Genomic DNA, 27721 nt, shown 5'->3' with positions numbered 1-27721 from the left:
GCTACTCCTCGCACAAAGGAGCAGATACCAGTAATGCAGCTCTCCTCCTTGTATCCATTTCCTAGTATCTCCTCCACACTCTTGAGGCTGTTCTGGGAGACACAGCAAAGCTTCTTGCAATGGTACACATGAATGGGGATGTGCTCTCCTGGACAAGCTGGACTACATGTGCAACCTGAATGAACTGCAGGTACTGTCTCATGCAAAAGTAGCAGCAAGATTACTAAGAAAAAGCAAAATTGCAGAAAAATCATTCAGAGTGTATAAAGAGAGAGTAATGGTCTGTGGCTACCACATGCAAAACCATTCCACTGTTGTGATCCTCTCCAGCACACCTGTTGTCACTTTCATCTGAACCACAGCAGGTGAAATGGATTCACAGTGATTCATGATTCCCAACTGAACAGATTGACCCTGTCGAAGTTTAATTATTTGAAGCTGTTTTGTCTTTGTTCACTACAGTATAGTGAATAAATAAATGATTCCCTTGAGTTTTATTGTTTACACCAGCAGGATAAAGGGGTTGAATAATTTTGACTGCAGTTGTAAATGTTTCAAATAGACTTCAGAGGAAGATCCTCGATCGTGGCATGACGCACAGTGTGAAATCCTCTTTACTGAATGAGACACGTAGCATTCTCCTTTCAACGTGCTGCACAAGCGCAAGAGAGAAAACAGGAATTTCTGCATTATTTTTCACAAAGAAAAAAAAGACGCCATCTGTTTCTGAGCAGTAGGACTTTGGCTGATTGATTGAGTATTGACTTAACTGTTCTGATCTCTGGCCTTCATCTCTTTAAGTCCTCAAACTCATAACATGAAAACTACTCCCTCTGATTATGCATCCTCTCACATGCTTTCAACACTCGAGCTCCAAGCCTGCGCGCATCTTTTTATGCACACTGATATATGCCAACTCTGTGACACTTGAACTTTACTCTGCCCATCACTGCTTATCCCTTTCAGCAGTCTCTCTCTCTCTCTCTGTTTTTTCCTCTCTCTCTGCTGATCCTCTCGCCGCACTTCTCATTTCCTGTTGGCCTAGGTACCTAATCTAACAAGCCCCATGTCATTACTTGATCAGCCCCTCTAAGAAGCATAAGTTGGATTTGGGACAGAGAGTGCAGCACATCTTGCTACCCCTCCCTTCAATTTTTACCATTCCCTCTCTACCTTTCATTTAAGCTCACTCTCTTTTTCATCTTTTTGTAAAAAAATAATTGAAAGAGTGGAGAGCCTGCCCCCAGACCATGCTTGTCCTTGGGTTCATGGGTAAGGGCTTTCAGTCATACGTTTTTCAGTTATTCCCATACTCTTTCTCACCTCTACCTGCAAGAATAATTATGTTTGTAGAGTCAACATGGCACTCCTTAAGCTCTAAGAAAGCTTTAAAGGAAAAGACAAATCAACCCCATTTGTAATAATGCTTATAATAGTATTTTCAAAAATTTAAAATAAAAAGACTAGATTCAAACTCTATAAATATTAATTATAAAACCACTCAATTGTCTTTATTTTAACCATTTGGAATTGTGAACCAGTGTTTTATGCTGTAATCTTTCCTGACTATTTCCATGACAAGCAGGGGTTAAAGTGGGCTGGAACAATCTGGAACAGCACGAGTAATTAAATCTGACAGACAGGTTATTGTACAGTGGTGAACAAATCTTTTCCCCTTTCCAAATTTCCTGTTTTTTTTGGTGTGTTTGTCAAACTTAAATGTTTCAGATCATCAAAGAAATGTAAATATTATACAAATATAATGCAGGTAAAGAAAAAAATGCATTTTCTACATGAAGCTTTTTATTATTTAGGCAAAAAAATAATTATCTAAATCTACATGGCCCTGTGTGAAAAAATAAGAAATAATGTAATTGAGATCTCTTAGTCTGGTAAAGTTTATAAAGCCATTTCTAAAGCTGTGGTACTACAGTGAGAGCCATTATCTACAAATGGTGAAAACATGGAACAGTACCCTAAGAGCACAAGGACGACTCATCCAAGGCTTTAAAAAGACCCCAGAACAACATCCAAAGAACTGCAGGCCTCACTTGGCTGAGTTATGGTCAGGTGTTCACGACTCTTCAGTAAGAAAGAGACTGGGCAAAAATGACCTACAAGGCCAAGTTCCAAGACGAAAACCTCTGCTGAGCAAAAGGAACATAATGGCTCAACTCAGTTTTGGGAGAAAACATCTTGATGATCCCCAAGACTTTTAGGAAGATGCTCTGTGGACTGACAAGACAAAATTTGAACATTTTGGGACATGTGTGTCCCATTACATCTAGTGTAAAAGTAACACCACATTTCAGAAAAAGCAGAAAAGGAGACTGTCGGGCCATCTGCTTCTGACCTCAAGCACACTTTGGTTCTGCAGCAGGACAATGATCCAAAAAACACCACCAGAAATGAAGCCTTCGGAGTGGCCTAGAATTCGATTCTAGCATGTGGCATGACCTTAAAAAGGTGGTTCATGCTCGAAAACTCTCCAGTGTGGCTGAATTACAACAATTCTGCAAAGATGATTCTGCCAGAATTCCTCCACAGTGCTGTAAACTCAGTTATTGCAAACGCTTGATTGCAGTTGTTGCTGCTAAGGGTGGGCCAACCAGTTATTAGGTTTAGGGGCCATTTACTTTTTCACACAGGGTCATTTTTTTCACTTAATAATAAAGGCTTTCATTTAAAAACAGGATTTTGTGTTAACTTGTGATACCTTTGTCTAATATTTACATTTGTTTGATGATCTGAAACACTCAAGTGTGACAAACAGAAAAAAAGAGGAAAATCGGGAATGGGGCAGCACTGTATATCACTATTGAATGAGTTCATTCTTCATGTGCTGCAGGCTGTGGTGGCTGCCAGGGGCAGCTTGGTGGTACTTACTCAGTAACAAGAAAAAAACTGACATCCCAAGGCCCACTTACACTTTCAACACATCCCTCTTTTTATTGTTGCTGTGATGCGTTCATGGTGCAGAAGTAAATTTGTTGTGGTACTTAGCAACTGGGTAGCTACTGAAGTAAGCATAACAGAGTAACATTTTTTTTAAATGGCAGGTAGTTTTAAATGCAACATTTTAATCAACTTAACAAATGTCACCAAACACACACAACTGTTTCCGTGCAGTTTTTCAAAAAGTGGACAGTTTCTGTATTTCCCAGGGGGAAAAATGTTAATGTGTGACACTGACAGAGAAAGAAAGGGAAGAAAGGAAAGGAAGATCAAAGGTTATTTTCAAAAGTAAACATTGCTCAGCGTGTGACATTTTTATGGACTAGTAAGTTAAAATTTATGTGTAATTTTCTGATTCATTTTAGAGTGCTTAATTAAAATTTTGGATCTATAGGTGATGTGTTGCTAAATTTTGTTTTTGTGAAATGTCTTGCAAAAACAAATTTAAGTCATTTAAATTTTAAGAATATACTGTTCAGGCTAGTGCAGGGTACACTGGTTAGTTTACAGCAATGCAGTGCGCTTGACTGGTTACAGTATAGGGCAATGTTACCAGATTACATCAAAGGTAGCAGACATCAAGGTATAAACCTTTTATACTAGCTTTATTGTATCTAGTTAGGGGGTTGGAAATCGGCCATATAGCCTGTGTAACATCTGCTTTAGATATTGTTGAATTCAGTTGGTTGCATCATCAGACAGAGCAATGAATATTAGAGTAGAAACCCAGGTCAGAAGATCACAGGTTGTACACAAGGAAAAACCTACTGGAGCTTACAAAACAATGTCTTATGTGCCCTTTTTCAAAGTGATTCTTAAGACTAAGACTTGATCTTGATGTTCCCCACCTGCCAAATCCCACTTTAACCCCTCATGACAAGGACTTTTAAACTTCCAAGCCTCATTGATATTAAGCGGAAGGGTTGACTTTGTCCTTTAAATCTTTGCAGTATGTTGTGTTAGATTTAGCTGTCATCCCATTGCAGTTTTTAACTGTGTACTATAAGATTATGTTAATTTTTTATTGTGTAGTTAAGCTATGATGTGGGTTAATAAATAAATATGAATATAGTCAATAACCCTAAATTGTATAATTTAATATGCTTTCATATTTTATTACCTATATATGAATATTTCACATGTGAAAAACATGAATATGATTTTCTTGCAGATATGGATAAAAATATCTGTAACCCTTTCAGTCACTTTTTAGCTTTCATGGTTAGCGAGTTAGCACACAGAATAACTGACTTAATCCAAGAGGACCTAAATATCACACAATAAAGTTTAAACTTTTAAAAAAAAACACAGCAAGCAATGTTTAAACCATATATTGAAAAAAATCTTATACAGTCATTGATTTAAAAAATAGTTAATGTTTGCTAGCTAGCTAGTAGCTAATTAGCTTTAGCTTGATGTGCTAGAAATTTGTTCAGCAGCTAGTTTGAAGTAACTGTAAAACTCAAAGGAATTGTTCAACTGTTTAAACTCATTAACTTGATATGTAAACTTTGTAACAATGCTATACAATTTGCAGTTTAGTGGGCTATAAATAAATGTTTATTAATAGCAAGATATAAAATTAGTAGGCTACAATACGAGTAATTAACAGTTTCTGCTGGTAATAGTTTTACTTAGCTCTATTATTATTATTACTAATATTACTGTTATTATTATTATTATGATTATGATTACATATTGTCTGTTCGCTGTAGCTTTTTACAGCATATATGCTATGTAAAAGTCTCAAGCCAACACTCATTTAAAAAAGAAAAAAAAAATATTGCCTCCAAGGAGTCAGATGTTCTAAGTTCTCCAGGCTTTATAAAGGGTTTATAAATATCCAGAATATTATAAATATATATATATATATATATATATATATATATATATATAAATATATATATATATATATATATATATTATAATTTTATAAAAAAAATAATTTTGACCACCTTTTTAGCTATTTAACACTAACCTATGACTTATTCAAGCATAAAAGAGGCACCTAAAGTCAAGGAGATTTATGGTGCAGAGTGCAAAGATGTCAGAATAAATTATGTTATTGTAAAAACCTATTTTTTTTTTGCCCTATATACTGTATCTGTTTTAATATTGTTACTGCAGCCCAAAAACTCTTGAGACACTCCTCATACTAAGGATATCATTTAAACATAGGCATGAAATTAATAGATATATGAGTGAATAAACAGGGAAAGGTGTCTTTTATGCTTCTGTTTTAGTTGTGCTTCTTACTTACTCGAAATTTTATCAGCTTATGGCTGTTTAGCCCTTTAGGTCAGAATTAATGTTATACCCTTTACTGACATCCAAACTAAACATGTTTGCTTACATTGCTGTGCTAACTAATCCTGCATTCGATGGGCACATATGCCATGTGAGGTAGCTGACTATACTATTAGCTGCAAAGTCTGCCAGTTTCCATGAGTCACATGTCATGTGTCAAGGCTTTGACAAATGCTGCTCATTGACCTTGCAGTGATGGCAGCATAACATGAGTAATGGTCCCATCTTGACATGAAGTCGCACTTACTGTAACATCAGATCCCTGCAGCTCTGTTGCCACGGGGATCTGTGATCACTGTGCAGGCTTGAAATCGCTCCAAACGAGTCAGCTGATACGCGGCTAATCTGTCACAATTAGGTTGGGGCCTTCACAGCTGTTTTTTAGGCCCAGGGATTAAATAATCACAGCAGGACAGGTGCATATCACCCTTATCCACAACTGTTTTTCTTGGGTTTATTTTGATTTCTCACGCATAATGTTAACACGCTGGTCTTAAGCTTAATAAGCATAGGCATAATTTATTTCTACTTTTGATTTCAATGTTTTTTTAAGACCTAGAGGGGCAGGATATATGTCAGCAGCTTCTTCTTCTTCTGTATTTATTGAAAACACAACAGATTTAGAAATTATTACATCTGCCTACCTTAGCCCTCCTTGTAGTAGTGAAACAGGAGAGATAAAACAAAGCTCAGTCCAGCCTTTGCCCAACCAAAACTTTGGGATTAGAGCAGTTTGGGAATAATTATTAAAGATTTTGCTCACACCTTTCCACTAAATCTACTTCTTTTGCCCTTTGTGACTGACTCAATGCTTTACAGTCACTTTTTCAGGGGAGGGTTTCCAGTAAAATCAAACACACCTACTCTCAGTTGCCGCCATGAATCAAAATGAGATCAGATGAAGGCGTGCTGCGATATGACGTCTCAGATTGGATTTCAGAGGATTTGCTGTGATAAATCCAGCATGAAGCTTGTTTATTTTTCGACAGCCTATGTCTGCAACATAGTATTTTAAGATCAGATGTGCTTAGAGGAACAGATTGTGAGACTGATGCACATGCTCTCACTGCATGTGTGAGAAAATATGAAAACAAAAACTCATGTCCAGCATCAACAGACTAGTGTTGTTAGATTGCAGCAATGTAACATTTCTTTTCCTCCACTAAGTAATGGAAACCAGCCAATAATGGCCAGCCAATAATTATATTCTGTATTAACACAGCAATGATATGTTGAATACATTAGTCTTAGCATGATATAAAAAAACAACAAAAATAAATAAAGTGATACTAACATAATACTTGTGATACTCATAGAAAGAATCCCATGTTTAAGTTTAAAAGAGAAAACTAAGTTGCAAACGAACAAACTTTTTATTTTTAATAAATATAAATCCAGTTATAGTCAATTGTAATTGTGTATATATAGTAAGTCTGTTACTTCGTACTGTAGTAAGTTCATGTGTTTAGTTCCCTTGACGTTTTTCTTCTTCCTGGCTCAGATCACATAAATATGTCATTGTGAAGAGTGTGTAACTACAGTTGTTTTTTTCAGATGAGAGACACGGTACGCTCAGGCTGAGCAACCTCACTAAAAGCATGTCAGGGAAGTACATCTGTCGAGCCAGCAACACCGCCGGCTCCGACAGCTGCTCCATTAACCTGGAGGTTTTCACCTGTATGTACACAGCATGAACTCTGCTTTTATTCTCCTTCACCCCAGAGTATTTAAAAGTTTGTTTGGGAAATCACCACTCCATCTTTGTTACGTTTCTCAGCTTCCAACGCAGGTGTGATTACAGCAGCTACTCTGGGGTCAGTGGTGGGACTGGTGGCCATGGTGCTGTTTCTCATATTCATACTGAGGAGGAGAGGGGACACAGAGGAGGAGATAGCCAATGAAATCAAGTGAGTTTCACTGTAGAGTGGGCACTTTGTCACATTAAATCCTCTTTTATGCCTCTACAACATCATAGTGACGCCATAGGTGGCTTATTATATTCTAATAAAAACATCATTAAACAAATTGCTGATGAGTTTAATATGTTATTCCCTCGTTTTAGGACATGTTGAATAGTAAAATTATGTCAGTTTTGTAAATTTTGGTCATTCCATGTAATCCAAAAGGAGGATTATCCTGGATTTTCTCATTGGTTAATCACTTGTGATCAACAAGTCATTGGCCAATAAGCATCCAGTTTCCCTTCTCCAGTTTAAAAACACCAAATAAAGGTTAAAATGCTCATCTCATGTCTTCAAACAGAAGTTTACCATTAAAAGGCTTATATCACCGGAGCTAAGGCTTTATACAGTCTGTGTACATCATGTATTTCTTGACAGCTGTCAGAAATGTGGAGTAGTGAGATGTAATTTCTGTGTCCAAAAAATGATGATGATACAAATGGAAAGTAGAGTGTGTCGTCTCTGAGCACGACGTGACAGTAAAGTCATCCTATTCATCCTAAAGAGGCCATTTGGAGTCGAAGAGGGTAAATCCTGTTTTTTCTCATTATTTTGAATCCAGTTGTTTGGAGCAGGGCTTTAAATTGACTTTTGCTCAGTGTGAAATGTGCAGTGTTGCACATCATCCAACCAGAACCCCTGCACTAAGATATGGTAAGCGCCATAATGTGTGCCTTCCACCTCACGGTGTAATGTACCCACAAATTTTCCAAAAAAAACAAACAAGCCTTCTGCTTCTAAGAGTCCGTTTACAGTAATGCAACGCTGTGCTTCAGCAAGTATGTGTTATCTGTGTTTTCATGCTATCCTAGTTTTTGTGCATTTTTGAACATTTAACCTTTGTAACTGATACTGTGTAAGTAGAGCATCGTTTACACTAAATCAGTAGTTTACAAGCGCTTGAATGTTAGGAGATCACGTGAGTATAAAATACTGTCACTCAATGTGTTTTGTTGACAGTATTGCAGCTGCAGTGTCCGTTATCGTTTTACTTGAAGCACTTCACTTCTGTTTTGTTTTCTGTCTCCTTTTTAATGATTTTTCTTTCACCCTCTTTCCTTGCTTTTTACCGCAGGGAGGACGCTCAGGCACCAAAGCGAGTGTCATGGGCAAAGAGCAACACAGGCTCAGATGGTATGTCCAAGAATGGCACGTTATCTTCCATAGCCACCAGCCCTCAACCACGAGACCCCCATCAGCCCAACTTCCACTATCCGTACTCCCCGATATCAGCTTCAGACGCGAGCTCAGTGATCAACGCCTACCAGCTGCGCCCTGGAGAAGCCAATACCTTACAAGGGCTTCCTGGCTACAACATCGGAGGCACGCCGTCGCGTAAACATAGGCGGCCTCCGAGTGCAAACGGGGCTCCTTCGCAGGTTCTCAGGAGCCCTGCGGTCACCAACCCCAAAAGAACTGAGGGGGCGCAGCCTCAGATGGCACCTCCACTCACTGTGTCCCCACAAGTTAGTTCCTCCACTCTGACACGCATGGGAGCTGTTGCTGTCATGGTGCCTGCTCAAAGCCAGGCTGGATCACTGGTGTAACGGCGTGGGAAGCAAAGGACAGAGAATCCCTCGCAGTGAAGCGCCCTTTCTCGGTGAAGGCCTGATAGGTTGAGAGAGAAGGAAAAACACGTGCTTCACTGGAACAAACTCTTCCTTCGGTTTGTTGACGAACCAGTGCAGCGTTCTTCATTTCAGTTTTCTTTTAAATGCTGCGATCAGGCTCATTAAAGAGAAATATATTTTTATTTCCATGCTTAGAACGAAAAGAAGTGTTGATTTTATGTAGCAGCATACAGTGATATTGTAAACCGTAGCAAGCAGGATGGTTTACTTGCGATTGTCGTGCAATGTTTTGGCTACATTTCTATGATTTCTACAACTTCATTGTAAAGAGATTTTTCTAATTTCATTTTTATGTTATTTTACCTGGATGTGTAAAGTTCACTTTTCTCAGGCTAACTGCACTCGTTCAGAGCAAAAACACACAATTCAGACACTGAAAATAGTTTCTAGAGTTTCACATTTCTGGCCCACATTCATGTTCACATCAAGAAACAGTTTCAGTGTGGGTTGAAGACTGATAAGGACTCAAAACTTGATGATTTTGCTTGTTATGGTAGCTGGAATGTAACCAAAGTAGTGAGTATAAGTGTTAAAGGCAATGGTTTCTGACTATTTTGCTTAAAATTGTTGAGTATAACAAGATTACTGCAAACATATGGCAGAGCCAGTAGTGGAGACCGCTCAAGAAAGCGTCCATCCTCGATATCTGACCAATGTTTTCTGCTTGTTTGTTTTCATGATTTCAATTACACTGAACTCTGGAGATAACGATGCAATGATGTTCTGACGTTGAAATACTACATGTAGCACTTTTAATGCAGTTCTGACTGTTGATGGAATTTTGTTTTTCAATAAAATATTCTGCAGTATTTGACTAAATATTGATCAGTTCCATATTTAATGGAAACAAAAACCTAAAGGTGCTAAACTGCAAATGAAGTCCAATTTAAGAAAGCTTTATTTGGAGTGTAACATTTTATTATATAACCTTCACAGCACCTGTGACATATTTCTGTAATTCTGCAAAAAGCAAAGAAAAGGATGAAATACAGTAAAATTGCAATAACCATGAATATACATAAGGATTGAAAGACCACTTTAGGCACAGTGATGCTGGGATTTTATGAACTGTTACTTTTTCTTATTACTTTTTCCTCTGTCATCTCTCCGTCGCTGGTGGATGAGTTTAATTACCTGGGGTAAACCCTTCAAAGCAACAGACGGAGTGCCAGCAGGGTGGAGCAGTTGGAGACGAGTGTCAAGGGTGATTTGTGACAGAAGGATTGAAAAAACTACACTGAAGTTGGTTGTGCTAACTTACATTACATCTGATGTGGCGTACACATTCAAACATGAAGTCTAAAGGGTTTATTTACGACAATGATGCTGATTTGCGAGGGTTATTAGATGGAGGGTTGGTGGATGAACATACACTCAAGTGAGGAAACATTCATTGAAACTATGATGTGCAGGGCAGCACCAGTCATACTGTAACAAACCAGATATGAAGACCATAACAACATGGTCAGTTTAAATCCAGAGGACGAGCTTTATCACGACTCCGACAGCAGATTTCGGGAAATGATCATCCTCATCACTTCATTGGTTCCTTTAAGGGAAACAAAAGCAGGAAACAGCTGGTGAAAAACAGCATCACAGTTGCCTTACATGAAACCAAAGGAGCCACACTAAAATATGACAAAAGACAAACAAAAAGGCTAAAGAGAGAGAAAAAACCTCACCTTCTAGGATCTGGTGGACTCTGATGTCCCGGACAAACTGCTGCACTGCGTAGTCTTTAAGGTAACCGTACCCACCGTGCATCTGAAGAGCCTGGTTGCAGATCTGTTGAATACAAGCAGGAAAAAACATAAAAGATCACTTAATATAGTTAATTTCATGCTTTTTAGCCAAATACTGTTAATCCTCCTTAGCACTGCTCACATTAAAGCACTCGTCTGTGGCAAAGAGCTTGGCCATGGAGCAGATGGCAACAGCATCGGGGCGGTCCTCCTGCAACGCCTGCGCTGCTTCACGTATCAAAAGGCGAGACGCAACCAACTTGGTGGCCATTTCTGCCAGTTTGAACTGAAGAAACTACCATATGAAAAGAGAGGGGGGGGGGGGGGGGGGGGGGCGGGAGGTGGGTGGGGGGGGCGCGTGAATAACAGTGGCAGGACAAGTTCACTGAGCTTTCACTGAATAAACTGAAAACAGGGGAACCTGCTTACCTGGTTGTTTGAGAGTGTTTCTCCAAACTGCTTGCGCACTAACAGGTGATCCCTCGCCAGCTGCACAGAAGCATGCGCCGCCCCAAGAGAACAGGAAGCTGGCGGCAGAGTATTTAGAGGAAAACCAGTGAGTAAGTTGTTTGGCTTTGTTTTAAACGCCTTCATGTCAATGCCAAATACTGTGTGACCACAAATACTGACGGTTTGAGCTGAGTTATTACTGAGCAAACCACTGCTACTGGTCATAACCAAGGGCATGCTCATTTATAAAAGTGTGTTAATCCAAATCTACTGAAACCATTCGTCATGCCTTAACCAACTCAAGGTTTCTTTAAGAGCACGCTGCACGCAATTTATGCACAAATCTGTTTCCCCCGAAGCTCGTTGAAGCCCAATTATGATGCTGATTACATACTGTTACTTCTAGCTTTAAAAAATATATAAATTTTCATTGGATTGTAAGTATAAAAGGCAGTTTTTGGATGCTTGGCTACTCGGGTGGTATTTTCCTCCTTACCAATATTAATCCTGCCTCCATTCAGGCCTTTCATTGCGAAGTTGAAGCCCTGTCCTTCCTCACCGAGCCGGTTCGCCACTGGAACCGCACAGTCCTCAAATATCACGGCCCTGGTCGGCTGAGAGTTCCAGCCCACCTGGAGGACAGATTGTTTTTAACAGCTGATTGGCTCAATTCTGCCATCTAGTGGTTGAACACCAAAGTGGCGCAACTGTGGAGTCGTACTTTTTTTTCTTTTTTGCCAAAACTGAGGCCGGGGGTTCCCTTCTCCACCACCAGACATGAGATACCTTTAGGTCCTTTACCTCCAGTTCTGCACATCACGACGTAGACATCTGTGTCTCCTCCTCCACTGATGAAGGCCTAAAAAGTGCCGAAGAAATTAGAGGAGCTTGCATTTCTACAGACCTTAAATGACATGAGCGTACAGACAGGTCTGAGTTACCTTTGAGCCATTCAAGACGTAATGGTCGCCTTTCCGCTGAGCAGAGGTCAGAAGAGAAGCAGCATCGCTGCCGCTGCCTAAAACAAAGATCGCAGGTTGAACTTTAACTAAAGTGCTCACATGTGTGGAAGAACAACATACATGTGAAACGAATTTCTCACATAGACAGCTGTGAATAATTTTACACAAAGAACTCTGCTGTCTTTTCGCATGCAGACTCACCTGGTTCAGTGAGACAATAGGAGGCAAACTTCTCCATAGAACAGAGATCAGGACAAAACTTTTCCCTTTGCTCTTTATTGCCATAGCTGTCTATCATCCAGGCACACATGCTGCAAAGATAAGGAGGACAGAGGAGATTAACATGCAAATAAATAAATAACATACACTCTCTGGCCACTTTGTTAGGCATACCACTTCAACTGTTTGTTAACACAAATATCTGATCAGCCAATCACATGACAGCAACTCAGTGCATTTAGACATGAAGACACAGTCGAGTCGACCCAGTGATGTTCAAACTGAGCATCAGATTGGAAGAAATGTGATTTAATGATGGTGTTGGTAGAATACGTGCTGGTCTGAGTACACAGAGTACCACTCCTGTCAGCTAAGTACAGCAAACTGAGGCTAGGATTCGCACGAGTTCACCAAAATTGGATACTAGAGATATGTTGCCTGGTCTGTTGAGTCTCGATTTCAGCTTCAACATTTGACATGAACAACATGAAAGCATGGATCCATCCTGCCTTGTATTAACAGTTCAGCCTGCTGAAGTACCAATTATTTAAATGCTAAAGTGAACCTGAGTATTGTTACCGACCACGTTCATCCCTTTATGGCCACAGTGTACCCATCTTCCTGTATGTATAATCCAGACAAACTGACACCTGCTGTAAATATGGCGTCTTTTAAAAATGCTCCCAACCAAAATAATCTTATTATTCATACTTGTGGATGCTGATGTAGGCTGTGGTGCTCACACATCCCGTGGACAAAGCCTCAAAGATGATCGACGTGTCCAGCCGAGAAAGGCCAGATCCTCCGACATCTGGCTGAACGTAAATCCCACCGAAACCCAGCTGGGCCGCTTTACGCATGGTCTCCACTGGAAAGATTTCCTGAGTGGGGAAGAAACATCTAACCATTAGCACACCCAGCCTAGTGCTGTTACTAGTTACTTATTGCCTAATACTTATTTTTACTTTTTTTTTCTCCTGATCAGGACTTTGGATTGATACAAAAGATTGCCTTTATATGAGCATACATGGTTTTGAACCCCTCACATCTGTTGCTTTCACGTTTGATTAATAACAGTGTTTTAAGCCTCCTAGCTCATACCTTTTGGTCCCACTCTGCCATGTGTGGGGCCATTTCATTGGCTGCAAAGTCAAAGGCCACTTTTTGAAACTCCTTCTGTTCATCTGTGAGTCCGTGGGAAGCTGCAGACAAAGAGCGGAGGACATTAAATACAGAAACTGCTCTGTGTGCTTTTAACCATTACATACTGTTCATATTTCATGTCTTCACAGTCTGGCTCAGGTCACGTTTAACCCAGGCTAAGAATTCCCTCATAAGTGTCTACAGCATATTGTTAAACAGAGATTAATTTAGAGTATATAAATAGTCACCTTTTTTACTCACTATGTATTTATAAACCTATATTAATCTCTAGCTCTCTTCCACAGTCTTTGTCCTGTCTTTGTCCCTCAACCCCAGCCAGCTGTGGCAGATGGACGCCCCTCCCCGAGTCTGGTTCTGCTGGAGGTTTCGTCCTCCTTCTAGTTTTTCCTTCCTAGTGCTGCCAAAGCGCTTGCTCACAAGAGGTCATATGAGTGCTGGGTTTTTTCTGTTTTCTTTGTATTATTGTAGGATCCTTACCCTACAATACAAAGTGCCTTGAGGCAAATGGTGTTGTGATATGGTGCTATATAAATAAAATAGAATTGAACTGAACTGAAAAACATCTAATATCATATAGTATTATGTCCTGTTATACCTAACACATTACAACATAACAGCCACGATGATTTAAATAACATCTAGGTGTTGAATAATCCGAAAGAGAGGGGCGGTGCTAAGGAGAGGCGTGCAGCTTTCTCTGCCTTCCGACTGGAACTGAGAGCTAACAAACCAACCAATGACAGTCGGATGCGATAAATAAGTAAATAAAAGCGCTGAATATGTGTAGCATAAGCTTCTTTTTTTTTAAATCTTAATCAGCAGTCACGTTTGTTTGCTACAAAGCTGTGTGACTACTTAACATATCGCTGGTTCATTTCATTGCTTCAGGTCCAATGAGGTAAATGAAAGAAACAGAGTTTTTAGAGCTACTTGTATTACTTAAAGCTAGTAGATCTCGTTTTCTGGTACTTACGGTCGATGCATGCGGCTATTCCTCTTTTCTGTGAGTTTCCGCTTAATGTTACACGATTTTTACATATTCTGGAGCCCAGCCGGGCTATTCTCGACAGAGCTCCTACAGCAGCCATGTTTACCTCTACAGTGGTGAGTCACTCGGCAGCGGGACTGCTGGTTATTGTAGTTTGTAGTCGCACTTCCGGCTTGTATTACGCATTTAAAGGTGCCATATTGAAACGGGGTTCGTTTCAATTAAACGAAATGTTGAAAGTAAATATTTTAAACATTTATACATGTTTAGAAATTTTACTTTGATTCGTTAAATCACATGAAGTAATTAATTTATGCTAGATAACACAAGTGAGTATTGATATTATGCTTATGAAAAAGTTTTTGAACTAACACGGTATTTATTTGCTGTTATTTATTCAGATGTATGACATGACCAGTTTGATTATTACACTACAGTGTAGGGTCCATAACATTATTTTTTAATTGTATATCTTTTTAAATAATGATATTTAAAATGTGAAATGTAAATGATGGAAGCTTGTGTCTACCACTGATTTATTTTTTATTTTTTTTCTTTTGTTAACGTATTCACTTATTTTGCCATCTGTAAGTGAATATTTCAGGTTCACATCTCAGAGTTCAACTTGAGAAGTTAATATTTTGTCTTAATAAATCAATAACATCTCAAGTTAATCAAAAAATTTTACAATTTACACTCTGCCTGGCAAAACTTATTTTGGAAACAAGCTTCCATAAAATTGTGAAGCTTGCATAAATGAATAAATGTATATAGCTTTGAGAATCCTTTTAACCTTTATACATTAATACCAACAATTCTGTAGGCTTTAACACATAACATAACACTTTGTAACCTCATATTTACTTTCTTTATCACATATTCTCAGACTATTTATTTTATTTTGGATTCACTTTAGTCGTTTCCATGTGTATCCTGTACACACTGAAAACTTACAATAAAGTTGACTTTGACTTAACTTACACCCTGTTTATTTGTAGGTTATAATAATAATAATATATTATTATTATTATTATTATTATCAATAATAATAATAATAATAATAATAATAATAATAATAATAAAGGGGTGTTATTGTCATAAAAACTGAAGTAAACAGGCAAACGAAAAATAAATAGACAATAAAATCCGATTAATTTAATTCCTAATAAACCAAAAGGCCTGAAAATAGTCACGTGTTCCCCGTACCAATATGGCGGCAGTGCTTCTACAGCGGACACACGGCAGTGGCTGGAGAATAAATCGAGTGCACCGATACGGTTTTTAGGTCACGTGTTGCAGGTTTTTCCGCGGGATTGATGGCTGGAGCTGTGCGGAGCTGAAGGTACGACTCCATGACTGATTATTACCGAGTTTATCTCCGGACAGTACGTTACGTCTAGTTTGCACGCATTCCTGATGCTTCTGTGTTTCTGCTGCTTGTTAGTGTCTGAGCAGTTTACACATGTAAATAAGAGCACTTATTCAGAAAACATTTAATAATACCAGCATTAATATTGTTAACTAGTGCAGTGTATGTTTTTCTTTAGTTGCAGCAAGCACTTGAGTCACACCAAATATTTGTAACACTTAAACTCCCGGTGTTTCTAAGGTGTTTCTAACCTTCAGTCTGCCACTACTGATGTAAACTGTGGTTATTAAAATATATGTTAGTAACACTTCTCAAATTAAAGCTTCCTACATGAAGAAGATAATCACGGCTCATTGGAAGACTACTGTGCTTACCAACATTAGTTGCGGCTGGACGCAACTACCGGTAAATAAAGCCAAATTTATGTGATCTTGGACTCATTTTGAATGATTTTTAGAGTAGTCCGTTTGGGATTACATAAAGAGACAAGACACTGACCCACCCTAATGTTCTTCAGTTAACAACACTTTGTATGAACTTTAGAAAAGTATAAATGGATATAAATATAAGGGATGGAAATCATTAGTGGATAAAAGGAAAAAAAAATGCTGATTGTCTGAGTTCTTGGTGGGAGAGCTACCAGAGTACAAGTTATACCTAAAACTTCTTGTGTTTTTGCCCTCACAAGCTTTACAGAAACAAACCATCCAAACCTTTTGTGGATCTTTACAGAGTCAAAGAGATGCCACCAAAGAAAAAGGCCAGAGTCAGTAAAAGGAATACAGGTTCAGGTAGGTAAATCAAATCACAGAAGAAAATCACCTGTCTGATATTAGAAGGTTAGTACACTCATCCTGGGCATGAATCTCAGAGTAATTTCAGGATTTCTAATGATTTTCCAGGGTAGAATATTTTATAGCTACATCTTTAATTAATTAACCAAAGCCATTAGGTGCACAAGTGTGAATTTATTTTGAATTTAGTCTCAATTTTATATAATGAGTCAAGTGCATTCAAACACCCCCACTAATATTTGGTTGACTGTCCTTTAGCAAGCTGCACGTCAACCGCACACTTTGGGTAGGCATCAACAAACTTCATGCATAATTCTGGCTGCATGTTTGACCACTCTTTTTTGCAGAAGGGTTCATTCAAATAGTCCAAAAATGTTCAATAGGGTTTAGGTTGGGGCTTTGGGAAGGCCATCCCAGAAGCTTAATGTTAACCTGCTTTATCCATTACAAAACCAGATTTCACATGTGTTTGGCATCATTGTCTGATTGAAACACTCAATTGTGTCCAGGTTGATTTGAGGTGAAGTTGAACAATTTGGACATAGTTCTCCTCCTTCATTATTCCATCTACTTTGTGCCCATGATGCTACCACCACCATGCTTGACAGTTAGTCCATGGCACTGTAAAACTAACTTCACTGTAGACAGTTTTCCTGTTGTTCCATTAGTTTCCCGTTCATGCTAGGCTTGAACCTTTTTGGTCCTTTAGTTGTTCCTGAACATCTGAACCAATTTCTGCTCATGCGAGGGTGACAGTGTGGGTCTTCTTCTAGAACCCAGGAAAGTTGTGTTTGCACTGATTATTTTGGAATCTGCATTTCTAAGAGACATTCCCAACTTGTGTTAATCTACAATTCTATTTATTAGATGTTTACTAAGTTCCTTCGATTTTTCCATTGTTCTGAGTATTGGTCAATCCAATGGGTGCTGCCAAAGAAATAACAACATTGCAGAACCTCCAGTGCCGCTTATTATTATAACTTAAGCGCTTGTTCTTGTTTTTTAAAGTCATCACAGATTTATGCTGTACAATCACTCCACCCTGGAAAAAGAACGGTTCAAAGAAATCATTAAAAACACCAAATTATTGTGACATTCAACCCCTCGAAGAGTGCGTGTAAACACAGTTTTAACTAAAGAGTGCTTCCAAACCACAGGCAAAGATGATGACAGGGAGCCAGTGTCCCCAGCTTTGAAGAAGAGGAAAGCTGCAACTTCTGGTGGAAAAACTGACGAGAGCTCGGCGTCTTCTGGTTCTCCACAGTACAGTCGCTGGCTGATGAAGTCTGAGCCCGAGAGCCGCTTTGAGAATGGCATCGACGTAAAGGTATGGAGCAGCACCAGCTTTGTCAGCGCATTTTAAAGTGTGAGCTGGTCTCACTTGTCTGATGCTTCCTGTTCACTCTGCAGTTTGGCATCGAGGACCTGAAGGCTCTGCCTGATCAGACCAGCTGCTGGGATGGCGTTCGTAATTATCAGGTAGAGTTGCAGCACAGAGTCCTGCAAAAAGAAGATGTTTATCTGAAAAAGGGAGCAATGCGCTGCTACTCCTGAAAGGGCTTTTCTGTCTCTGCTCACTGCTCACTCTGCCCAAATTATTTTTGAATTTGCTATGCTTATCTTCTGCAGGCACGCAATTTCATGAGGCAGATGAAAGAGGGGCAGCTGGCTTTCTTTTACCACAGCAACTGCAAGGAGCCGGGGATAGCAGGACTCATGAAAGTGAGTCGCTCTTCTATATTTAGGTAAAGCTCGAGACGGGCCCGATGTTCAGCTTCATTTCCTCTTTCTAGGTTGTGAAGGAAGCTTATGTGGACCACACTCAGTTTGACAGGAAAGATGTGCATTATGATGCAACCAGCAAACCAGACGACCCCAAGTGGAGCATGGTAAGCTGAACGCATTAAGCTCAGTTAATGATAAGACTCGAGCGTGAAGGCTGAGCTCGTTCTCTTCTCCCTCAGGTAGACGTCCAGTATCAAAGGATGATGAAGCGTTTTCTTCCTCTGTCGGAGCTTAAAAAGCACCACCTGCAGCATCGCGCTAAGGGGGGGCCCCTCAAGGACATGGCGCTTTTTACAAGGGCTAGGCTCTCTGTGCAGCCTCTCAACACCGGTATGACAGAAGCGGAAAGAAAAAAGTAAACAAATAAAAAGAGAAATAGCTGTGAACACTGTTTCTTTCTTCACAGAGGAGTTTGACTTCATCTTGAGTCTGGAGGACAAAGAGCCACTGTAAGGATTGACTTCACAATGCAGCAAAATCATCACAAGTACCATTGCTTCACTGTAACTGTTAACGTTTATTAAAGATATTAAATATTTTTATTAGACATCATAGTCCAGATTCAATCTGTGAAAACACAAACATGTGGTCATGGCTTGAGTTTCTTGGAACTGGATGGAAAGCAGTGCCTCTTTTATAAAGTATAAACAGAAGCAGCATTAATTATGGCTGGCCTTTGCTCTCAGAGTAGCGTCAAGCATCATTTTATTGACGTTATTTAATTCATAATTTATAAACGGCAGCATATTTTACGACTCCTGATACCCTTTCAACGCTTGTTTTATCACATGGGAATAACTTGACATTGTGTGCTCAACTGCTGCCCGGTGATGACAGAGTGAGTGGGAAAATAAAACCCGCAAACAGCCTATGTGCCATGGCCTTCCAGGTATTTGCTTAATTGCAAAAAAAACCCAAAACAACAACAACAACATGCAAAGGGCTCTTGGTAAATTTTCCTTTCTGTAGACTGTGGGGGACCCACATTAAATTTATTTAATGTGCTGAATGCTGAAAAGTACCTTATATAACCTCTGATGAGATGCTGGTTTGGAAGTATTAATGCTGTTGCTGCAGCCCGATACCACAACAACAACTCCTGTATTATATCTGTCAGAGTCAGTCAGATGGTGTAGCACCATTTATCTCCTAACTGACATCACTGTTATTTAAATAGTTTTTATTAACTATTTCCAATTGATTTACTTGAATAATTGTGTATGCTGATGCAAAATAGCTACTTCGAACAGCAGTGGCTGAAAAAGCCCAGCCTGCTTTGGAACCCGAGCCCCTGGGGCACACTGTGTGTTTCCACTCATGAAGTGTGCCCCAGGGCTCAGGTCACAAAGCTCCAGAGCGCTAATGACTGAATCAGTGTGTTGATATCTTCTGTGGTCTTTTCCACAGTCATCGTTTTATGAAACATTGTCTCCTTCGCTCTGGTTGTCACATTAGGATAACATCACCTTTAAGTTTTAAGCCTCGTCTTTAGTTGAGACCTTTCTCTTTACGTGTTTAAATTACACCTCAAAGTACATGCATGCATGTCCTCTTTCACCTGATGTTACTGTTGTTAAGATAAAACTTATAATTTTGACACAGATCTCCTAAGAACCCACCAGAACGTAGAAACCTGTTATAAAACAGATAAAACCGATATACAGACAAAGTCTTTTGTGGAAATGTCCTTATAATGAATATGTGGTCCAGCAGAAGTTGCTGTGGCTTGCTTGCACCGTTGCCTCAGAAGGTCCTGAGTTCGCCTCCAACATCTAGCCAGGGCTTCTGTGCGTGGTTTGTATGTTCTCCCCATGTTTGCATAAGGTCTCTGGTTTAACCTAACCCTACCCTACCCCATGTTTTAAAGACATACAGTTGGTAGGGTTAGATTAATTGGTCGTTCTAAATTGCCCTGCGTCAGACTAGTGACCTGTCCGGGGTATACCCTGACTCTTGCCCTATGATAGTTGGGATAGATCTAGCCCTGATGAGAAAAAGTGGAAGAGAATGGATGGAAGGACATTTTCCTATGATAAATTCAAAATAAAAATCTACTAATTTTGCAACTCATGAGAACTTAAAAAAAAAATCAAACTACAGTCATGATGTGTATGTGAAAAACTGAAGTATATCATATCATTCAGTAGCTTGTAAAACCACCTTCAGCACCAATAAACTGATTATTGTCTGTATCCCTGTATCAGTCTCACATTGTAGAGGGATTTTGGCTCACTCTTCTTTACAGCATTGCTTCAGTTTGTTTAGGTTTGCAGGCAGTCATTTATGCACAGCTCTTAGAGAGGTTAAGGTCGGGAGTTTGATGGGGCCACTGCAGCACCTTGATCCCCTCCCCTCCCCTCAGTCACTCTGTTGCAGATCTGCTCACTACTCTATAGCAGTTGAATGTTAAATAAATAAAACTACATTAGCTGTAAGTACATTTTAATGAATGCTCAGGTTCATTAAGTCAACACATTCATTCATTTTCACAACAAAACCACAGAGAATTAAATTCATTTGGCATCAATTTATTAGACTTTTGGGAACAAGGAGTAATCGAGTAGCATTTTGCAAAAGATAGTTCTACTGTAACTTTCTCTGGTTAAAAGACTAAAATTATGTTAGAGGCAGGAGGATTCAATTAGCTTGATACACGTAGGCACAACTTTTAAGTCTCTAATAAAGAGGATACAGAAGACTTCATACTATCAGACCTCAAGACAAACACTTTGACATCCTTTCCTAACACCACTGGAATGCTGAGGTAAAGCTTATGGACATGAAACGTCATTTTGTAGCACTGTGTACTAGATAGTGTGTGTACACGAGCTGGAAACAGGATAACAGGTTTAACTGGCCTTATTTACAGGTTTAAAAACAAACGTGTGGATTAATACTTTAGCTCTCTCACTCAAACAGCAGCGAGAGATTAGAGTTTCCACTTCCATCCTTTTTTTGTGCAAACACACAAACACAGAAAAATGTGTTCAGCAAGGTAAAGCAGTGCAAAGTTATCTTGGATTTCTTGACCTTAGAACAATGTTAGGAATGCATTCATTAAACGTGGAATGTCGGAGATGCACTTCATGAGCATTCGTTTGAAATAATTATGAGATTAGAAATCAATTGATCCCAAAAGTGTTAGAACGTAACAAACAGAAGGCTTAAAAATTCAATTTCACATGGTTTTACCCAGCGAACAATAAGACATGGGTTTACTTTGATTCCCAAAAAGAACCCCCCCCCAAAAAAAATGCATTAATGAGGAAGGATAGGACCAGCAGCCTGAAGCCCATTTGAATGCCTCATGCAAACTGTTTCATAGTTCACACAGTTTTACCGTATGTCGGTCTCCCTTCTTTCTTTACCAGAAGCAGCAGCTACAAGTAAAGCAGCTGCCTCTCCAGATGTTGTACAGTTCACATGTACCCCCCACCACCCCAGTGCAGACCCTTTGTGAGTCCCGTGAGAGGAGAGCTGCAGCTCTACCCGCTCTCCTCTTTTGCAGCTTGTTCCAGTGCGCTCTCTGAAGCGGCTGATCCTTCGAACCTCTGAGAGGCGATGGCAGCCTGGTGAGACATGCTTTTCCTCACCACGTCCCCTTTTCTCCACAGTGTGATTTCCTGGAGGGGAGAGAAATCAAAGACAAATGTAAGGTGATGACATGAAGAACACCTCAGCCCATGACCTGTAAATGAAAGAAAAGGTACCAAACTGAGCACAGAGTTTTCCTAGCTCTCAAATGTGACTGATAAATGATTTTAGCCTTTTAGAACCAGTCAGTGGGACATCAACCAATAAAAGCACCACTACTTCTTATTCGCTGTCAGACTTGTTTTCTAGTGCAACATTTTCACTATCTAACACAGAAAAAAAGCAGAGCTCCACAATAGCACATAAGGTACTGTGTTTAAGAATTGCTATTGATAAGGTTTTACTGATGGTGTTCAGTTTCGAGGTTTCAAGCAGATTCTTTATTGATTATTGATCGATTTTCACCTACACAGGGTTTTATTTTGTTTTTTTTAGTGCCAGTGCAGCAGGTCTATTATCTCTTCAGCTCCACTGCCATGAAAAAAAAGACATAAATAAATAAAACATGCCAGCACTAATAAAAGGCACTGATAAGCTGGGGGGCATAAGCTTTGGATGGAGTACAATTCAGAACAGAACCAGTTGGAACCTGCTCTCAGTTCCCACCTCTGATTATTCAGTAGCGCTAGCTGTAACTACAGTCAGAATCACTACACACTCACAGCTCTATCATAGCCTGTACCCCCACATTTAGAAAGCAAACAACAGGAGGATGTTCGCCAGCTTTCTTAGTGAAACAGGGTTCAGCTGCCATTACATCCTGGCTGTAGGCACACTTCAGTTATTACAGTTACGGCTGTGACACAACAGGATGTAGCACTGATTGACTACATGCAGGCGGCTTTGTGTGCCTACAGTGGTAGTTGGAGGCTGAGCCTCCTCTTGAAGCCACACTGTCCTTTCACTCTGACACAATCGAAATCACATCCAGCCACAGCTGCACTAATGTCAGCCAGGCAGAGCAACTGCAGCTGTGCCCACATCCACCAGCTGGATACTGTTTGAGAGCTGCCCTTCATAATGACTAATAAGCACTAAAAATCACATTCACATGGATAGTTTTAAACTAGTGAAGTAGAAGATTCAGAAAAATGTAAAAATGCTGTCTGATGTTTTGCTTCCAGTCGTACCTGCTGTTTGAAGTAACGTCTCTCCTCCTCGTCAATCAAAACCAGGTTCAGGTAGTAGCGCACCGAGAACTTCTTGTTGATGTCTCGCATGGTGGGGGTCAGATCATATCCAGCCAGAAATAATCGGATGGGGATGGACTCTCCTGCAATGTTAAACACACTCTCAGAGGCTGAGCAGTGTTTGCATTGTGTGACTTGTTGAAACTGTGAATAACTTTTGTTTACCTCTGACCGGCGCTCCATCCATGATCTCGTACTTGGCAATAGTGTCATTTTCGTGGTAAACGCTTGGGCCTGTGCCTGTTGTCTCACGTTTGATGATGTCAATCTCCATGTGTTTAATCTTAATTCTCACCAGCAGGAAATAGATTTTTCCCACAATTACATCTTTCAGATGGTACCTGGAGAAAAAGAAAAAAAACCACAGGCGACAACTGCGAATGAGATCTACAGTTTAGTCACTAACAAGCACAATGTTCAGTACATGCTTTTCATTTAAACTGATAATAAATCAATCATTGTTTCAGCTACTGGTTCAGTTTCTAAATAAATAAATGCATCTTTCACTTAAAAAGAGATGGTTTTGCTGATACTGTATAAAACTATTTCACTCTTAAACACAGCATAACAAGGGAAAAAAGTGAATGATAGTGGTTTGCTGCAATCCAAGCCTTACTTGGATTTGTTATACTCAAACTCGATGTGGAGGCAGTCCTCAATTCCAACTTCCATTTTAATGGAGGAGTTGAGCTCAGGATAGGTGCTCAGTGTGTGGACCACAATGTCCATCTCTTTAGTGATGTCATTTAGTCTTCTTATCACCGTGGCACGAAGAAAATATCTGAAAATAAAGCATACACGCAATGAAAAAAAGTGCCATTTCCTCCTTGGTAGAAAGTCACAACTACACACTAATTGACCATAATGTCAAATCCACCTGCCTATCCTATCGTTTACTGCTCCACCTCATAACAAAGACTTAACCAGATGTCTGGTTGCAACACTGAAATGCATATTCATAATGCTGCCACCTCTTACACTGGTAAAAGCCTACCTTCTCCCAGTGCCCTTCCAGCTATGACGCTGTCGCATTCATCTGTAGGAACCTTTGGTGGTGGACAGGGCTCACCATGGTCAATCTGACTAGTCTGACACCTTCAAGTCAAGTTTAAAGCGTTTTCTGTTCATTCAATTAACAGAGTCCAACCCTATTACCCATTCATCTTGGACACGTTTTGATAGGTACTTATCACTGCATACAAAGAATACCCCAAAAGATCTGCAGCTGTCTTCAAGCATTCACAGTCTAGCCCTTGTCAAACATTTGCAACACATATTAAGTGGTCACAGTTCACTTTTCACCCCTCGATTGTTGACACTGTAATGATTTAACGTTACTCACTTCCACCGTCATTGGTCTGAGCAGCGTGCATGTACTGCAAGTCAAATGTGGGCGACATCAAGCTTGAAAACTGCTCAGTTTAAGTGCAACCACATGACAGGCAGGTTAACAAGTAACGCGCTCACTGTACTGCTGACAAAACGACAGTGAAGGATCAAACTTACCTTAGCTTGACATTCTGGCCTGTGTAGGACTCGTAAGGTTTCTCAACATGAGTGAACTCAAAGTCAAAGGTCTGGGACTGAGTTATTTCACCAGGTCTTGCGAGATCTTTCACCAGGGAAACAAATTCATGATGGTTTCCTCTGTCGTAATACAACTCTAGAACAAGAGGAAAGATAGTATTAAAAAAAAGAAAAAAAAGAAACTATACTGTGCACGATTTTGGATACAACTGAGCTCTTGGACTCGTAATTGATTTTAGTGGCCAGAAAGCCATACCATGTGAATTTCACTTCTTAAAATCTATTTATGTGTCCAAGTTTTCACACAGCTCTTTCACAAAGCAGAGATTGTCTGTGTTGCTTACAATTTCACTGCTGGAACTTTTAAAAGTCCAGCTGCAGCAGATTAAGGACACTAGAGTGCAGCTTACAGGTGATCTGAAACAGGTCTACACAGGTGTAATATGTGGCCCCCTGTGTTTCCTTTCATGTCTAATATAAAGTTGAAAACTGAAGCATCTGTTTGTTTCACTGTTGAGGGATGTCTCCATGTTTCTTCACCCCACAGTCTATCACTCGCTGCTATTTTTACATACCTATTTGTCCCACAAATTCAATTTTGATGCCGTGGTGCTCCAGCCTCTTTCCGGGGTTCTTCAGCGTCACATTCACCTTTCCACTGACAGTCTCGCCGTCGTAGAAAAGAAAATATTTGTCTTTCTTCCCATCTTCAGTTTTGTGTTCAACCTTCTTCCTCGTTTCGGCGTCATTCAGGACAACATCGATTTCTGCGCTTTGACCAAAACTAAAGAAACTCATTATAATGCTGCGTCCTCGCTAACTCTTTATCTTATCTAAGTGCGAGTTAACTGACTTGTTAGCACGCTGCACCGAACCTGCTAACGTTTCAAAGTAGAAAACAAGCGCACGCTAAGGCCTGCGGAGTGCGCGAGCTTGGCTGCTTCTCGTAGCACGAATTACACCGACTGACATTAAAAAGTCTCAAGATATGTCACAGAAACCTCCACACGAGCTACATGTCAAGCAAATTAGCGCTTCGATGCTAAAACACACAGTATTGTGAATAGCCGTTTTCTTTTTTTCTGCTCTCCGTTGCTGAGCCTGGATCTCACCGATAAACAGCCCGAAGCAGCGACGGATGGGTCTGCTGTTCACACAGAGCTCGCCGCGTAAATGTATCTTACATGTTTGTTTTCTGGGGATAAAACGACGAACGCTGTCAAACGACCAGGATGTAACACCAGCTTTCTTTACCTGCGTTAGCTGAACTACTTCCGGGTGGCGTTTTTTCACAGTAAAAGCGGAAAGAAAGGCGCGGAAGTCGCTAGGCACTAGCGATTATGCTTGAACTACAGCGTGTTTAAGACCTGCAAGTGTTAAAAGGAAAATAAATATAAATAAATTGCATTACAATACTACACTAATGCAAACAATATAAACATTTATAAGCACTTTCAAACCATTAGCAAAAATTATGAAAATACTTAAATTAATAATAATAATAATAATAATAATAATAATAATAATAATAATAATTATTATTATTATTATTATTATTATTATTATTATTATTATTATTATTATTATTATTATTTATTTATTTTTTATATTCCTTTCGTATGTTAACATGCTCTTTCTGGGGTGCTAGCATGTTGGATTGGGTACTTTTTAACACAATAACTAAAAAAGTCTGAAAATTTCACCAAGCACGCTCATACAATGGGAACATATTAACTCACAATTGACTTTTGAGCGAAACTACACAAGAGTTCTACGTCATCAGTATGTGCGATCTACACACACTTTCAGCGGCGACGCTTAGAATTCTATGCCCATAGACTTACTATTATGCTATATTGTAATGTACATAAATGAAATGTGTATACTGTAAATACACTATTTCATCTTTCTGTATAACTTATAGTACACTACTGTAGAGGATTTGAATTGGATTTCATGAAAAGGACCCATGAATATAATTTCATAGATGAAGCAGGATTCAATCTGGCAAAAAGGAGGTGGAGAGGCAGGAACATAATTGGTCAACATGCCATTGTGGAAGTCCCTGGCCAGCATGGTGGCAAAGTAACTGCGGGCCTCTCCACTGTCATGCAAACCTGGGGCCATATAACACTGCACATCTCCTTACATTTCTGGGTCATCTACAGGATATCATGGTTGCACGTGAACAGCTGGATCAACAAGCAGTGCAACCTGTATATGTCATTGTTTGGGACAATGTGAACTTTCACTGTGCTGTCCTGATACATGAATGGTTCACAAACAACCAGCGCTTTATAAACATTTCCCTTCCACCTTACAGCCCCATCCTGAATCCAACAGAAGAGTTTTTCTCTGCGTGGAGGTGGAAGGTCTATGACCGGCAGCCCTACACTGGGGAAACTTTACTGGAGGCAATAGAACACACCTGTGATGGGACAACTTTGGAGTCTAGTCAATGCTGGCTTCTGCACTCAAGAAGGTTTTTCTTATGTTGCCTGGCATGGGAGAATATTGCCTGTGATGTGGATGAAGTCCTCTGGACTGGCCCCACACAAAGACATGATGATGTTGAATGAATCTGTGAATTACAGAAATGCGTTTTTAATTTAGTTTTATTTTTAATTAATTCATTTTTGTTATCTACATTCAGCAGTTCATATCATTCTAATTATGGTCATTTGTTAAATACACTTAAATATTTCCTGTTAACTACATGCCCTGAATGCCGTATCTTCAATTATCTGATGTAGTGTCTAACGAATATTCTGTGGTGAATATATTTTTACTTGCTGTGTAAAAACTGATTTTGAAGTGATAGTTTGATTCTGACAGAAGAATCTGAGGTTTTGTGAATGTAGTTCTGTTTAAGGTTTTGAGAAAATGGGTGGAGGTTTCAGCAAATGTGTTTTAGCAATTCAGAAAAACTGGAATAATGATAATAATTACAACTTGCCTAATGAAGCGTTGATTGGCGCTTCAATGAAACTCTGGATGTCTACAAAACTATGAGCCAACTGATTTCAAAAAGCTTTTTCATTTTACTGTAATACCTGCACTAATTTTCCTCCACTCTGGATTTT

General features: G+C 39.6%; 4 protein-coding genes across 14 annotated transcripts in view; 2 read left to right on the top strand and 2 right to left on the bottom strand.

The window, feature by feature from the left end:
- esamb (endothelial cell adhesion molecule b) overlaps positions 1–9656 on the top strand; it is a 53810-nt gene extending 44154 nt beyond the window's left edge. For 2 of the 3 annotated variants that reach the window (XM_005937884.2, XM_005937886.3), the window contains exons 5-8: positions 1228–1272; positions 6817–6939; positions 7040–7169; positions 8299–9656. In XM_005937884.2, the coding sequence (XP_005937946.1) occupies positions 1228–1272; positions 6817–6939; positions 7040–7169; positions 8299–8770 (770 nt within the window). In that variant the 3' untranslated portion in view covers positions 8771–9656. The remainder of the gene's footprint in view (positions 1–1227; positions 1273–6816; positions 6940–7039; positions 7170–8298) is intronic. The other variant, XM_005937885.2, reaches the window with a different exon arrangement.
- Positions 9657–9754: 98 nt separating this feature from the next.
- Positions 9755–14486, bottom strand: acad8 (acyl-CoA dehydrogenase family, member 8). Its single transcript, XM_005937887.2, has 11 exons — positions 14365–14486; positions 13329–13429; positions 12939–13108; positions 12210–12319; positions 11988–12064; positions 11768–11905; positions 11543–11678; positions 11026–11123; positions 10739–10891; positions 10537–10639; positions 9755–10403 (listed from the first exon to the last, which is right to left on the bottom strand). Exons 1-11 carry the CDS (start codon positions 14477–14479, stop codon positions 10348–10350), a joined length of 1257 nt encoding a protein of 418 aa, XP_005937949.1. The 5' UTR covers positions 14480–14486; the 3' UTR covers positions 9755–10347.
- thyn1 (thymocyte nuclear protein 1) lies at positions 14124–20517 on the top strand. 9 transcript variants are annotated; one of them, XM_014338613.2, is made up of 9 exons: positions 15481–15721; positions 16071–16153; positions 16437–16539; positions 17700–17869; positions 17953–18021; positions 18172–18264; positions 18336–18431; positions 18507–18657; positions 18734–20517. In XM_014338613.2, exons 2-9 carry the CDS (start codon positions 16079–16081, stop codon positions 18778–18780), a joined length of 804 nt encoding a protein of 267 aa, XP_014194099.1. In that variant the 5' UTR covers positions 15481–15721; positions 16071–16078; the 3' UTR covers positions 18781–20517. The 9 variants fall into 9 exon arrangements, with proteins under 9 accessions (XP_042082461.1, XP_014194105.1, XP_014194106.1 ...); XM_042226528.1 differs by having other exon boundaries at positions 15487–15721; positions 16481–16539; XM_042226527.1 differs by lacking the exons at positions 15481–15721; positions 16071–16153 and adding an exon at positions 14124–14289 and having other exon boundaries at positions 16481–16539.
- A 322-nt stretch (positions 20518–20839) lies between these two features.
- Positions 20840–25924, bottom strand: LOC102309874 (vacuolar protein sorting-associated protein 26B-like). Its single transcript, XM_005937883.3, has 6 exons — positions 25214–25924; positions 24618–24774; positions 23728–23892; positions 23277–23452; positions 23052–23194; positions 20840–21950 (listed from the first exon to the last, which is right to left on the bottom strand). Exons 1-6 carry the CDS (start codon positions 25434–25436, stop codon positions 21813–21815), a joined length of 1002 nt encoding a protein of 333 aa, XP_005937945.1. The 5' UTR covers positions 25437–25924; the 3' UTR covers positions 20840–21812.
- Positions 25925–27721: the final 1797 nt, after the last annotated feature.

This window comes from Haplochromis burtoni, unplaced genomic scaffold (assembly GCF_018398535.1).
Source record: "Haplochromis burtoni strain Fernald_Lab_line unplaced genomic scaffold, NCSU_Asbu1 Contig_216, whole genome shotgun sequence".
NCBI classification, from domain to species: domain Eukaryota; kingdom Metazoa; phylum Chordata; class Actinopteri; order Cichliformes; family Cichlidae; genus Haplochromis; species Haplochromis burtoni.
This window is presented reverse-complemented; position numbering and strand designations above follow the sequence as displayed.

Coding starts and splice junctions, on each gene's coding strand:
- LOC102309874 (XM_005937883.3), bottom strand. CDS start 25,436: ATGAGTTTCTTTAGTTTTGGTCAAAGCGCAGAAATCGATGTTGTCCTG. Junction 24,775..25,213: donor TGAATTTGTGGGACAAATAG/GTATGTAAAAAT, acceptor CTCTTGTTCTAG/AGTTGTATTACGACAGAGGA. Junction 21,951..23,051: donor GACGTTACTTCAAACAGCAG/GTACGACTGGAA, acceptor TCTCCCCTCCAG/GAAATCACACTGTGGAGAAA.
- acad8 (XM_005937887.2), bottom strand. CDS start 14,479: ATGGCTGCTGTAGGAGCTCTGTCGAGAATAGCCCGGCTGGGCTCCAGA. Junction 11,906..11,987: donor ACGTCTTGAATGGCTCAAAG/GTAACTCAGACC, acceptor GGCACTTTTTAG/GCCTTCATCAGTGGAGGAGG. Junction 10,404..10,536: donor AGTCCACCAGATCCTAGAAG/GTGAGGTTTTTT, acceptor TTTCCCTTAAAG/GAACCAATGAAGTGATGAGG.
- thyn1 (XM_014338613.2), top strand. CDS start 16,079: ATGAAGAAGATAATCACGGCTCATTGGAAGACTACTGTGCTTACCAAC. Junction 16,540..17,699: donor TAAAAGGAATACAGGTTCAG/GTAGGTAAATCA, acceptor TCCAAACCACAG/GCAAAGATGATGACAGGGAG. Junction 18,658..18,733: donor TGTGCAGCCTCTCAACACCG/GTATGACAGAAG, acceptor CTTTCTTCACAG/AGGAGTTTGACTTCATCTTG.